Genomic DNA, 13702 nt, shown 5'->3' with positions numbered 1-13702 from the left:
TCAAAGTTAGTCTGACATTTTATTTTCTAGTATACAAGATAAGGCATGAAGCCTTCAACATCTTCTTACTTCATTAAAAAAAAAAAATCTGAATTTTTTTTTTCCTCCTTTTTGAAGATCATCAGTAGAAACATAGGATTTGTTGCTGTATTAAATCTAAACAACGTAAGATGCAGTGGATTTCTGGTTACGTATCTTTTGGTAGTGTTCAGTAAAATATTAAGATAATCAATGTTCAAGAGGAGAATCTGTTTAAATGCTGTTCCAACAAATAGCTGAGTATTCCTAATTGGAAACAAATTGCCGTGGCAGCACAGGACAAGAAAAAAGGAAGTACAGTGAGGTCCCAGGAAACAGTTTTCGAGGAGACTCTGAACACAACTGATTCCTCTCCATTATGTGAAAATTTCACGCTGTTACAGATTTTCTCCAGGGGCATATCTAATAGAATACACTTCATTAGAACTAAGTGAGAGTCACCATGTGGTTAGGATTCAAAATTTCAATCCAGTAGCCATCAGGATCCTGAACAAATGCAAGTCCTTTCATTTTACCTATCAAAAAAAAAATACAAGATAATGTTAAGACTAAATGACTAGTTCTTAATGTCAAAAATGACTACTTCGAAAAATACTTCTTTCTCTTTTGCATGAGATTTAGACAACTAACTCTGAAAACATCCAGATTAGTTTTTAATCAGCATTAGATCACTGTATACTAATTTGTCAGTCTTACTCTCAACCAAGCTGTAGTTTCAAATCACTCTGAAATTCTGTCTTTTGTTGACTGAAGTTTTCTCCATATGTCCCTGTAAGTGTTCATCCTCTGAATTCAGAAAATATTCTTGTGCTCCAGGATGTTTTGAAATAAGCTGTTGAATTGGCTTTACCAGTATAAAATCCTGTGTTCCTCTGCTCTGTTCACCTCCCATCATTCCTGCCTCAAGTTTTACGTTACTGGTTTTTGTTTGCTTCTCCCCGCAATGTGTTGTATCATACACATTTGCATGACTTCATGAAACAGAAAAATGCAAGGCCCAAGTGTTCTAAATTTTACCGTTGGAAAAAATATTACTCATTAAAACAGGGTCCTCAAAAGTTTTCTTCAACAGTAGACCAGGACAGCACAGCTTAACGTATTATCTTAAAGTGTTAACCAGAAACTTTTAATTATACTTGCTCTATTAGGCTATTTACTGTAACAGAACCAACCTAACTCTCAATACATTCTAGTTGCAAAAACTTGAGAAAGTAGATGTTTGATTCAGTAATATAGGAAAAAAAAATAACATTAGGTCTTTCAGCCTGGTCCACAAACAATGAATGTGAAGTCCAAAAGTTCTTCCTCCTCCTTGGCATTTGCTGCATCAATTTTTTTTCTTAATATTAGCAATAAGCTTTTGCCCTCGATCCCCCTTGACTACTTCAAGAGTTCTTTCCTGTGATTTATTCCATTGGCAGTCTAAACTTAACCTCCTACATACTTAGAGCTGTGCAGTGATATAGAATCAAAGTCAAGATCTCTCATTTCAACACTCTCAGGGTTCAACAGGTGCTGAACAAATTTAAAAGGGCTCAGAAACTCTGCTAGAAATACTAAGTTCAATTCTTAAATCAAAAAATCTGTGTTCAAGTTTTCAGCTACACTTCTCACATTTGCTTCAGCTGTGAAAACACAGTGAATAAGATGAAAATCACTCAAGTTTGTTTTCAATTATTTGCTCTTTTTCCTCTAGCAAGGGATCTAGAAGATCAATTCCAATATGTGTAAGCTGAAGCTTCATGTACTGATGTTACTTTCAAACTAAAAAAACTCCACCATCAGCACAGGCAATAGTCTAGTTCTTATAGCCAGAAGAAAGAAGTATCACAGATTTGTGCCTGTTGCTGAGTGTCAGATGTCCAGTCTGGAACACATCTGTCCTAAAACTTTCATGAGGTCTATTCATGAAAGAGAATCCAGTTGAAAAATACAAGACTTTTCTCTACTGATTACTGCACATTTTAGGCTATTTTGACACAGACATTCTTTATGTACTCTTGAGCTATACATTATGCATTTTTTACTACAAGTTATACAAGTCAAACAAGGCTATTTCTACCAAAGCCAGCAAAACAGTTAAAATTGTAATAGCTAATAGGTGGTATTAGATGGATTTAAATAAAAATAGCCAGAAAAGTCAAGAATTACTCAGTTTTAATGGGTGGGAGTAATTATGTCTTCCGAGATATCTTATTTTCATATTATAAGAACTAAACAGATGTGCATGTGTGAATGTCATCCATGTTGAAGTAAATTCTCTAATAACTCTAGGCAGCTGTAAACATAGTAAACTACGACATCATGACCATGTAAACATAGTAAACTATGACCATGAGCCAGCACTGTGCCCTTGTGGCCAGGAAGGCCAATGGCATCCTGGGGTGTATTACAAGGGGGTTGGTTAGTAGATCAAGAGAGGTCCTCCTTCCCCTCTACTCCACCCTGGTGAGACCCCATCTAGAATATTTTGTCCAATTCTGGGCCTCTCAGTTCAGGAAGGACAGGGAACTGCTGGAGAGGGTCCAACGTAGGGCAACAAAGATGATTAAGGGAGTGGAGCACCTCCCTTATGGGGAAAGGCTGAGGGAGCTGGGTCTCTTTAGTTTGGAGGAGACTGAGGGGTGACCTTATTAATGTTTATAAATATATAAAGGGTGAGTACCATGAGGATGGAGCCAGGCTCTTCTCGGTGGCAAACAATGATAGGACAAGGAGTAATGGGATCAAGCTGGAACACAAGAGGTTCCACTTAAATTTGAGAAGAAACTTCTTCTCACTGAGGGTGACAGAGCACTGGAACAGGCTGCCCAGGGGGGTTGTGGAGTCTCCTTCCCTGGAGACATTCAAAACCCACCTGGACATGTTCCTGTGCGACCTCACCTAGGCGTTCCTGCTCCAGCAGGGGGATTGGACTAGATGATCTTTTGAGGTCCCTTCCAATCTCTAACATACTGTGATACTGTGATCAACAGAGCACATGAACTTGACTGAAGGTCAGACTACATACAGAAGGCAGATAGCTAAACTGATTAACTATTTTACCAAGATGGATCTATTTTCAGTTTTGCCCGCTGTGTAAAAGGGTGCAGGGGTAACTAGGTCTAGCACCTTCTAAGCAGTGACAACTACAACATGTACTACACAGCTTCCAGAAAGATCTACTACACAATATATTAAAAACAAGGAAAAAAATGGATTCACATTTCTGATCGAGACTTACCATCATCTGGTTTCTTCACGAATTTCACTCCTAGTTCTTCAAACCTCTTACATGCTTTATTGACATCAGGGACAGCAATTCCAATGTGTCCTGTGCAACAAGGTAAAAAAAATGAAGTACACTGTAAGTATTGCTGGGTGTTCTAGGAAAAAGTTTGTTTAGATTTTACCTTGTGCAAAAAGTTTCCATGCTGTAGTTCACATAAAATATGACTGTATACAAGAAAAACATTGTTTTCAGAAAGAAAAGCATTTGGGGTATTAACATTGTTCTCCTTCAGAAAGCTGGCTTTTTGATAACTCCTTTTAAAATAGGAACTTCAGAGTTAAAATATCTCATATTGTTTAGACGAGAATATTATCCAGAGAGGAAAAAACAAGATTTTCAAACTGTTTTACCTGTATTTCCTTTCTCAGGGCACGCCCACATAACAGGATTTTGCTGCACTTTCTCAATTCCGCAGTACAAGGAGTTTATCATTAATGCTGTATTGTAGAGACTAACAGTAGCCCTATGCAAGGCCTGAACTTACAAATAAATTCAGAAGCTTTAAATGTCAAGTGGCTGGATTCAACATGAAACTTATTTCAGAAGGCAGTGACCTTTCAAGTACTCAAAATATCAAACTGAGCCACACAAATACTATCCTCAGTGCTACAGACAAACGTAATTCTCCTTCTAGCTTAAAACGGGTAACCCATGGATTATAAAATATAAATCCAACCGTAAATCAGTATAAACAGCACGATAATATGATACACAAAAACAATTACTGTTCTTCATTCAGTATTTACTACTAGCATGTATGTGATTGTTTGCCAAAGGAGTAGACTATAAAAAGTATAATTCATTACTCTGAAACACATTTGTTTACATATTTTCACAATCTTTCACAGCATGCATGCTGGAAGAAGAGAAGAAAATGATGAGGTGTGAGCTCCTTTCTTTCCCAGTGCTAGTACATTTTCTTCAAAGTAACATACTAGTAAAGTCTTTTGATCCATACAAGTTCAAAATATTTTCTCTACTAATTCTCATTTTTAAAAAAAGCCTATATCATACACTTCCAAATAATCTTTGCACAGAATTTATATAGATGTTTTCTAAAAAACATTTGAAACTCTGTATTTCCCTAGTACACAAGATAAAAGATATAATCACAATTAAACAAAGCTTAAAAACTACAAACACAAAAGTGAAGACCTACCAAATCCTCGGGGATCTGAATTGCCATTGTGGTAAGACTGTTTTTCGTCATTTTCAGTGCCCCAGTTGCTGTAAGAAGCAATGAATACATATTGAAGAAAAGCACCGAAATTAACAAACCCTAAATGTTCTGTTTCCTCAAGAGGATAAGTTCGCTCTCCTAAGCAACCAGAGAATTTCAGCTGTTGGCTGCATTCATTAAATTATCAAGATTCTCCCCAGTCAGAGGCCCTAAGGACAGTCTAAGGACTAATCCAGTCATGTTCACAGCCCTTCACTAGTATTCAGGCTCTACATTTGATCGAGTCAGGGACGCTCCTGTCTCATTCACATTAGAGAGAAGGTTGCGCTGCATGAGTCAGTTTATCTGCCCATCACTGGGGAACAAACACTGTGGGGAGCATGTCCTGAAGCGAAGCAAGACAGTGGGGTATTTGTGAGATTCTTTCTGCACAATTACAGTAATTAGTAGCATTAACCAAATTGTCCTGTTTATGAGAAGTTTTGACTTAATACCTCTTTTGATCAGATTCCAAAAACAGTAGTTATCCATTATTAGGATGCCCTGGAGATCCAAAGAAAGTTCTTACCACATTGGGTTTTCCTAAATTCTACAGTTTCCCTATGCAGATGGCATGCATACTTAAAACACAGCAAGCATTATTTCATATTTATGTACCATTGTTCACCTAGCAGTTTGAAAGAGCTCTGAAGAGAGAAAGATCTCAGCTGTATTTTAAGGCCATATAACAATGAAGATGTTTCCACAGTAATTATTACATTTTTTACTCAGTCCAACAGGATTTACATTCATCCACTTCTGTTTAATCATTGTTAGCTAAATGTCATCTCTCATTATATGAATACTTACTGTGTCAGTTCAAGTGTAGCTTTTCTAGAGAAGGTCCAAGCTGTTCTCTCAGCTTTATCTTTCGGGATATCATTTTTATCTTCATACGCCAGGAAATAGAGTGAGAACTTCATAGTAGGAAAGTCAAATTTTTGAAGCAGTCTAAATGGCAACAATTATTTTGAAATAGTAACTTAAAGGGGTAATCATGGGTAATCAATGCAAATAAACCAAGATGCTTCCCCCATGGAAGAATTATTGCTATGATTTTTTGCCTTGCTGACTGTAATCCACAATACCTACATTTTGAACTATCAAATAGAAACACTCCAGAACACATTACAAACCTACAAAAATCAGAATCAGATGCTTAAAAGCCAAACTATCAGTAACTGAATAGCAAAGCCAGTACAAAGACTTATGTCTTGAGGTTGCCACTCTGTTTACTTGTCCATATTTCCTCGGGAAGATCTTTATGTTTATCCACTTTAAAACATCACCAAGGAATAAAAATATTTACTTTGAAACATTCATTCTGAAGAGCTCACTGGCACTGGACAAAGTTTAAGAACATAGCAGGACTAAAAACCAAACATACCTTTAGATGAAATATATTTACAATTTCAATAGCTAGGTGTAATGATAAAATCCATTTCAAATGTGACAATTTAACTACAAAATACTTGAGGTCAGAAAAAGCTGCATATAAAATGTATTCCTTTGCTAGATGCAAGAAGTCATCCACTTTTCTGTGAAATACTTGATACTTCTTTCTTTTCAAAAGAAAAGAGATGGTGTGGCATACTTCATTTTTATGTAGGACATTTAACTAGAACAACCAGGCTTACAAACTAAATCTAATTTCCTTTTCAGTTTACTAGGTATTTAATTTTTATTTTCTCACACCCACATCTCCACTAAAGTGGAAGTAGTTATTTTATTTTAGTCTGCACTCATTTCAAGATGTTTAAAAACACGCTGGAATGTTGTTTTGAAATAACTTATTTCAAATGTCAAGGATGTGCAAGGAGCTTTACCATAAACAATTTAGGCTACTGCTGCACATCTGCCTCCCAACAGCCTTTTACAAAATGAGTTTGGACTTTGTCTCCAGCTCCCATTGCCTTGGTCTCTCATAAATATAACCGGAGGTGATCACAAACCACCTCTGAGAAATAGTACAAAACATAATTTCAAGACTTACAGCAATGACTCCTGATTATAAGCACTGTCATAAAAGTAACCAGTTATCTGCTGCAGGCTAAGTGAGGAGGAAGTAAGCAAGTTGTACACTGATAATTAATGACCTATTTAAGAAAAAAAAAAAAAAAAAAGAAATTTCTAGTCCAGTTGATTTGCAGTCTGGGCACTAACTGTGCTGTGGGAGTTCTCAGAGACTAACTGTGCAACTGGGAATCAGCTGATAGGCCAGCACTGTTTATGTAGTTAGACCAATTAGTATAATTACATCAAAATAACAAAAGCTTTTCAGAAGAATAGTAGGAAAAATGAACTTATTGTGGCATAGAACTTTTACTCACGTCATTCCAAGAACTCTTGTATAAAAATCCAGTGACTTCTTAGGATCCTTTACTCTTAACATTGTCTGTTGAAACATAAAATCCTGTGGGAAATAAAGGTTATTTATACATCCACCAGAATTTAACAGTTAATGACAGTTAATAATCAATTTAAACCTAGCAGGTTTATGAGTAACAAACAGACTACTACATTAAGTGTAAATAAAACCTTTTTTCCAATCCTACACATACAGATTTGTGTTAAATCAATGTGCCTTTGAAACACAATGTTTAAAACAAATAAAAACCAACAACATCGGTGTCACTCAATATATATTATCAGTGGTATAAAAATTGTAAAATTCTTATCTTTATTATTCTTTCATGGAGCTGTACAACACATGAACCACTCTGCACACAAGCACACTAGGCAAAATGACTATTTGATATGGGGCCTCACTGCAGACACAATTAAAATAAACTCCTGAATTAATTTTATTAATTATTTCATTATTCCATTGTACAGGCCTTGAATTTCTGTCAAGCTTGATCATATCTTGGCAGCAAAACTGGCCTGCAATTCTGCAAGGGTATTTTCCTCAAGCCACTGAGTGACTTTATATACCAAGGCCTACTGCACAACTGAGCAGATGAAAAGTGAATGGATAGATTGACAGGTACACATATAATTAAAAAAAAAAAAAAAAGCAGAAAAACTGAAATACAATTATAGCATTCTCCTAATTTAAAAAAAAAAAAAAAAAGTTTGGGGTGTTTGGGGGGACTTTGTTTGCAACAAAGTGTGTTGGCGTGTGTTGGCTCAAGAGTCCCCGGGGCGCCGGGTAACCCCGCGGCCGAGCGAGGCCTCAGCTCCAGCCCGACCTACGCTCCGCGCAGCAGCAAACCGGCCGAGTGCCACACGGCGGCCTGGAAGCGGGGCGGGACGGGACCGGGGCTCACAACGCCCGGCCCAGCGGATCCCCCCTACACCACCAGGGTGAAACCGAGCTGGGCTGGTCTCCCTGCACAAAGCGAGGCGGCAGCTACCAGACGAGCAATCCCCGGCCACCCCTCTCGCTCCACCACGCCGGGACCCTGCCCGGCCCCATGCCGCCTCCCAGCCACCGCACGTCCGCCTGGCGAAGAGCGGCGGGGCACACCGGCGCTGCCGCAGACCCTCGCGGTGCCAACAGCGCCGAGGCGCCCTCATCACCCCTATTTACCTCACCTTCGTGCTGGCATCCGGCTCCGAGCAGGCGCCGTAAGCTGCCTCGTCGCTGAGACCGCTGAGCTCTGCTGGGGCCGCCATGTCCGGAACACAGTCAGCTGCAGCAGCGGCGCCCAGGGGAAGGCGGTGCCCGCCCCCCCGGCCCGCCCCTGGTCGTGTCCCGCCAGCCGCGCCGCTCGCCGGGGACGTGCGCGGGATGCCCGAAAAGTGTCGGGCTGCCCGTTCGTTCCCGGGAGCATTAACGGGAAAGAGCCTCCTGACTGCGGAGTTAATTAGCTGAGGAGTGGGATGAAACCATGGACGCTCCGCGCCGGTGTGACGATGCGTGCCTCTAGCAGCCGCTCGCAGGCAGAGGGTCTCATGCAGACGCTTGAGCAGCCGTAGGTACCCAGCTCCCGTGGAACGGTGCTTTTCCAGCAAATCCTCCTAGCTGGCAGCGTCTTAGGGTGGTTCGAAAACCTGGCTCTGCGCCTTCAGCCCTGTTTACAAACAAACCCGCGGTGCGCTCGGTGGGTATTGAGAGACGCTGGCTTCTGCTTTGCGTGCAGGTGCTGGGGGACTTCAAATTTGACACCCTTTGAAGTGACGCTGTGACATTTTAGTATAAAGAATTACTTCAGCTCTAAAAGAGGAGAATAATCTTTCTTTCAAAAACTCGTCTGGATCGAATACGCAGGAAAAAAATACAGATAACGGTGGGTGAGTGTCACAAGGATGGAGCCAGGCTCTTCTGGGTGACAGCAAATGATAGGACAATGGGCAATGGGTACAAACTGGAACACAGGAGCTTCCACTTTAATATGAGAAGAAACTTCTTTTCAGTGAGGGTGACAGACACTGGAACAGGCTGCCCAGGTGGAGTCTCCTACTCTGGAGACATTTAAAACCCACCCGGACACATTCCTGTGTAACCTCATCTGGGTGTTCCTGCGCTGGCAGGGGGATTGGACTAGATGACCTTTCGAGGTCCCTTCCAATCCCTGACATTCTGTGATTCTGTGAAAAAGCACCCTTGCAGCACAGCATTCTCACGGTGTTACTTAAGTCCCTTCTGCAGGTACATGCCCGAACCCCGAGCAAGAGAATTCACGATACTAAAGGTTTCCTGCTGCCTGAGCTGCGTACGCCGCAGCGCACAACTCTTCGGTGCCCAACACTGTCTTTACGAATAACAATTACGGTTCGGATTCCGGGGACTGAATTTTGCCAGGGCCTGCGGGAGCAGCCGGTCAGCGGCGCTTCAGCCCCAGCGCTCGCGGCTCCCGGGCGGGGCCGTGCGCGGTGCGGTCCGTGCCCCAGGCGCGAGCAGCGCCGCAGCCGTTGCTGTCTGTTCCCAACGGCGTTAACGACTGGCGCCGCACAACGGCTGGCCGGCGGAGGAACTGCCCCGGGGCAGGCGTTGGAACCGCTTGCTCTGCCTTCCGAGGGGGCGACGGCCGGTGGTTGTGCTGATGGGGAGCTACTCCCCTCTCTCCGCGGCGTGAGGCGTAGCTCAAGCCAGGTCGGTGGGGCTCGTTGTCCTCAGCTCTGTGCCAAAGCCGAAGTGGCGGTTAAGGCACCTCAGCTTTTCAGAAAAGAGCCACAAATCGGTATCTCGTGTGCTTTGCGCTTGGGAGTCCTACACTTTTCCTTCCGTACTTCACCTCATCCTCCTGCTACTTTCTAACACCTCTGCTGGAAACCAGACTTGTGTTTTTGTGGTGTTTTATTTTTTGTTTTTTTTTTTTGTTTTGTTTGAGGTTTTTTGTTGGCTTGGGGGGGGTGTTTTTTGTTTTTTTGGGGAGAGGGGTTGGTTGGTTGGTTGTTTTTGTTTTTTCTCGTCGATAGGTGAGGTCGCTAAGGTTTAAAGCACTGTGAAGGGAAGGAATGGAAGTTTTAAAGCCACACTGTCTGTTACAACTGGGATAGGTAGCCAGCTGGAGTTCGTGTTGGTTTTTGGAAAGCATGAAAATCTCAGCTGAGCCACCAGACAGATGTTTGGAGAGTCAGGGAGGATGCCAGTATACAATGTAGTCTTTGAAGAGAACTTCCAGAACCCCATCTCTCTCATCTTGAGCCTCAGGCGAAGGTATCAACTTCCCAGTCTAACTTCAAGAGGACCAGTTGGAAGGCAAGGAAATGAACATCCAACCAATTCTACCTGAATGTTGAGAAGGAAAGTACCACTGCTAACCTTATAGATGGCTAGCCCAGACAGATAAACATGAAGGGAAGGAAAGGAAGTGAATTAATTAATTTAGATTCGACATTTTCTTTTTTTTTTTTTTTTTCACTGTCCTAAGTTGTTTTAGTATTTTTACTTCAAGAAATAGATGAACATTTTCAATAGCAGGTGATTGCATGACAAACTCCACAGTCACTTTGCTAATCATGGGCAAAAATAAGGAGCTAGCAATGTAGCACCAGATGTCAGTTTTCATGTCAGCTTCACTTCTGATTTTCTGTTTTCTGAATCAGACAAGAGTGTCTAAGGGAGTATATAACAGTTGCCACCTGTGGTTGGCTGCCATAAGACCTCATAAAAATTACTAGGTAATTTTAATCCTTATGGTAACTGCTATTCCACTCAGAGTACTGTTTTCATGCTTTTATTTTTATCTGTTATTCTGGGTGTGACCCTAATGGCATATCTTAATATTTGTTTGTTAAAATATTTTTTCATTATAACATCCCTGTGAAACTGAACAACCTTCTTTTAGAGGAAAATTTAGATAGAAGGTAAGGACTTCAGGTATAGCCCTACTGATAATTACAGTGCTTTAAAACTAGTTGCTTAATCCGAGTGTTGATTTGAGCACACTGAATAAAACATTACATTTTCTATATATGTTTATGAATGTTGAGATCTAGGGAATGGGATTGATGGCAGCCGGCAAATGAAAGTGGATGAGTATGCCCCATAATAGGGAACCATGGAGAGGAAGGATTTAGATGCTGGTTTTAGCTCTGGATTATGGTCTTGGGATCATGAACCAAAACTTTCCTAGGCTCATGAGCTAGTGGAGTAGAAAAGGAGAGAAGAGAGGGGAAAAAAAAAAATGAAGGAGCCGCCTTTGCATAACAGCCTACTACTTAGCAGTCAGCCATGAATATAGTTCCTTTTGGGCCACTGTAGAAATCCTCACCTAGGACAATCAGCCTTCTGCTCCTTGGCTTCTGGCAAATGGACTGAGAAATTTCTCCTGGTGAAGAATGGCATCTCTTCCCTATGAACTGCAGTGTTCCAGGGTTTTGGCACAGAATTAAGAGGGAGTCTGACTCTGTTTCATTGTGCTGAAGATGTCTGACACTAAATTAAATTTTTTCCACTGAAAAAATACTATCCAACACGCTACATCTTGCATTGCTTCTGCAGACATGCATGTCAAGAATATTATGCATGGCGAGGTATTTGTATAAAAATCACGTGCATATGTGAGCAATGATTTAAGACCTGGTATGAAAGTGTATGCAAGTTTTTTCATAAGCTTAGTTGCTGAATTTGTGTGTAAATTTTGCAAACCAATATTTAAACAAATCTTTTATATTCTAAACCATTTTATTTCTCAGTAATCAGATATTCAGTGAAAGCATTAATACTTAAAAATATAATTATTGTGTAGAAGGGTCATCACAAAAAATGTATGGTAAATTATTAAAAAAAATATTTCTCTAATCATCTTCAGCTTGACATTTGTAACCTATCGTAAAATGTATATAAATGTCTATTGTCTTAAGAACTTGAAGAGGCCTTGATGAGATTATTAAATTTATATACCTGGGAAACCAGTTTAGAGATGCTCTCATTTTGGGGGTTTTTTGCTCTTCCTTCTGGTCTTCTTGGAAGAGTGGACTTGAGAAAGCTGGATTGTTATAAATGCTTGATTTCTGTTTTTGTTTTGTGGTTTTGGGTTTGTTTTCAAATTGCAGATTTCAGAATGGAGAAGATACAACAAAATAGTAAAGACAGTTCAAACACTGGAGAAGATGCTTCCAGAAATAGTGCTGGGCCTAATCTTACTACAGAGAGTCCTGTGCCTGTTCTCCTTACCCCAGAAGATGCTGTAACCAAATCTGCACGCAGTTCTCGACAGATACCAAGCTTGGCCTCTTCCCGAGAGTCTCTTTCTGCTGCAGCTCGGAAGTTGTCTAGGTTTTGCCGGGGCACTAGTGGAGTTCTATCCATGCAAGAAATCCTTAAAGAAAAAAAGGTTTGTTATTCAACCTCAGGTCTTGAAGTAGATTTCTGGTTCTTTTCTCAGATGTGTAAATTCAGTTTATATTTTTTCTTTTTTTTTTTTTTTTCTTAATATTCAGTTCTTTTAGTAAATTATTCCTGGTAGCAAGTGAGTCTTTGTTTTTAATGTTTGCAGTATTTTAAGGTTTTATTTTAAAGCAATAGAGGAAGGAAGCAGGAGATATTAACTGAATTATTTATACTGAAGCAAAGCTGTACTCAGCTTAGTTCCTGCCAATATTTACTTACTAAAGATACTTTAGTTTTAAATTGATGTTGTGACCTTTCTGTATTAATATATTAAAATGAAATATTGATTGTGAAAAATAAAACCAAATAATATGGCACACAAATATCTTAAAATCTACCTATAGTGTATTTAATGCTTGCTTATCCTTGACATAACCTCAGAGTTCCTTTTACGTTTTATAGTAATTCTTAATAATTTGTTCTTTTGTTAGCCTCTGAAAATTATTTTTTTTGTTTTGTTTGTGGGTTGGTTTGTTTGTTTGTTTTTAAGAGTAGGGCAGGTATGTAGTTTTATAATACAAGACCGTAGATTTCAGCATTAGTTCCAAGTTAAGTCATTGCTGTGCTTACTTTGCATATCTTTATTTTGAAAGACATGTTTAATGTTTTAGGCTCGATTCCAAGAAGCAAGAGAACATCGAAAAACAAAAATTAATGCTTCATATAAATACATATTTGAACTTATCAGTATCACTCTAGGTTTAGACTTAAACACCGTGGAAGAAATGATTTTGGATGCCCCTTCGGTGAGTTTGTTCTGTATGCTTGTTGATTTCAACTTATAGTCAAAATATGTAGCAGATTGCTCCTTTGATAGGAAGCATTATCCAGAATTTAGATTGTTTCTGTCAGAAAATGTGATTAATAAGGTACACAACAATGAAAAATGATACCTGACTAAATAGCTCAGATTGTTTGCAAATATACCTGGAAACTATTCCCAGGGTTTTTGATTGTACCTTTTTTATCTTTCTTACCTTAAGGAAAATATAGTTACTTCTGTTATTTTAACCCAAGGGATTCTTGTCATATCCACCAATTCCAACAAGTTTCATCCATCTGAGCCTGACATTATTATGTTCTAAAGATGATAGTTTTTATTTGTTAAGCAAGTCCTCACTGAAATGCCAAAGATTCTCCAAAAGGATGTGTAACTTCATAGGAACATCTTGAAAATTATGAGTGTTATTTAGTTATAAGAGGGAAGATTAATCCTGCATCATTTAATTCATGTAATTACATTTAAAAAGACCTATTAAATAATTTCCAGTTTTGAGTGCTTTGTTTATTTTTAAATGTTAAAAAGATGGGCTAGTGGGTTTGTAAAGTGAGTAGATCCCAAACTTGTGGAACCTCTGAAAGGTCAGTCATTCTTTATGTGTCTTTAGTG

The 13702-nt window shown here is 39.7% G+C and overlaps 1 protein-coding gene across 1 annotated transcript; it reads right to left on the bottom strand.

Moving 5' to 3' along the window:
• On the bottom strand, positions 1-8224 carry GLO1 (glyoxalase I). Its single transcript, XM_082047784.1, has 6 exons — positions 8067-8224; positions 6860-6942; positions 5340-5480; positions 4470-4537; positions 3263-3352; positions 1-554 (listed from the first exon to the last, which is right to left on the bottom strand). Exons 1-6 carry the CDS (start codon positions 8145-8147, stop codon positions 466-468), a joined length of 552 nt encoding a protein of 183 aa, XP_081903910.1. The 5' UTR covers positions 8148-8224; the 3' UTR covers positions 1-465.
• Between the last annotated feature and the right edge of the window lie 5478 nt (positions 8225-13702).

Source organism: Streptopelia decaocto (genome assembly GCF_964273445.1).
Source record: "Streptopelia decaocto genome assembly, chromosome: 3".
In the NCBI taxonomy this organism is placed as follows: Eukaryota; Metazoa; Chordata; class Aves; order Columbiformes; family Columbidae; genus Streptopelia; species Streptopelia decaocto.
The sequence above is the reverse complement of the archived record's forward strand: the minus strand, read 5'-3'. Positions and strand labels throughout refer to the sequence as shown.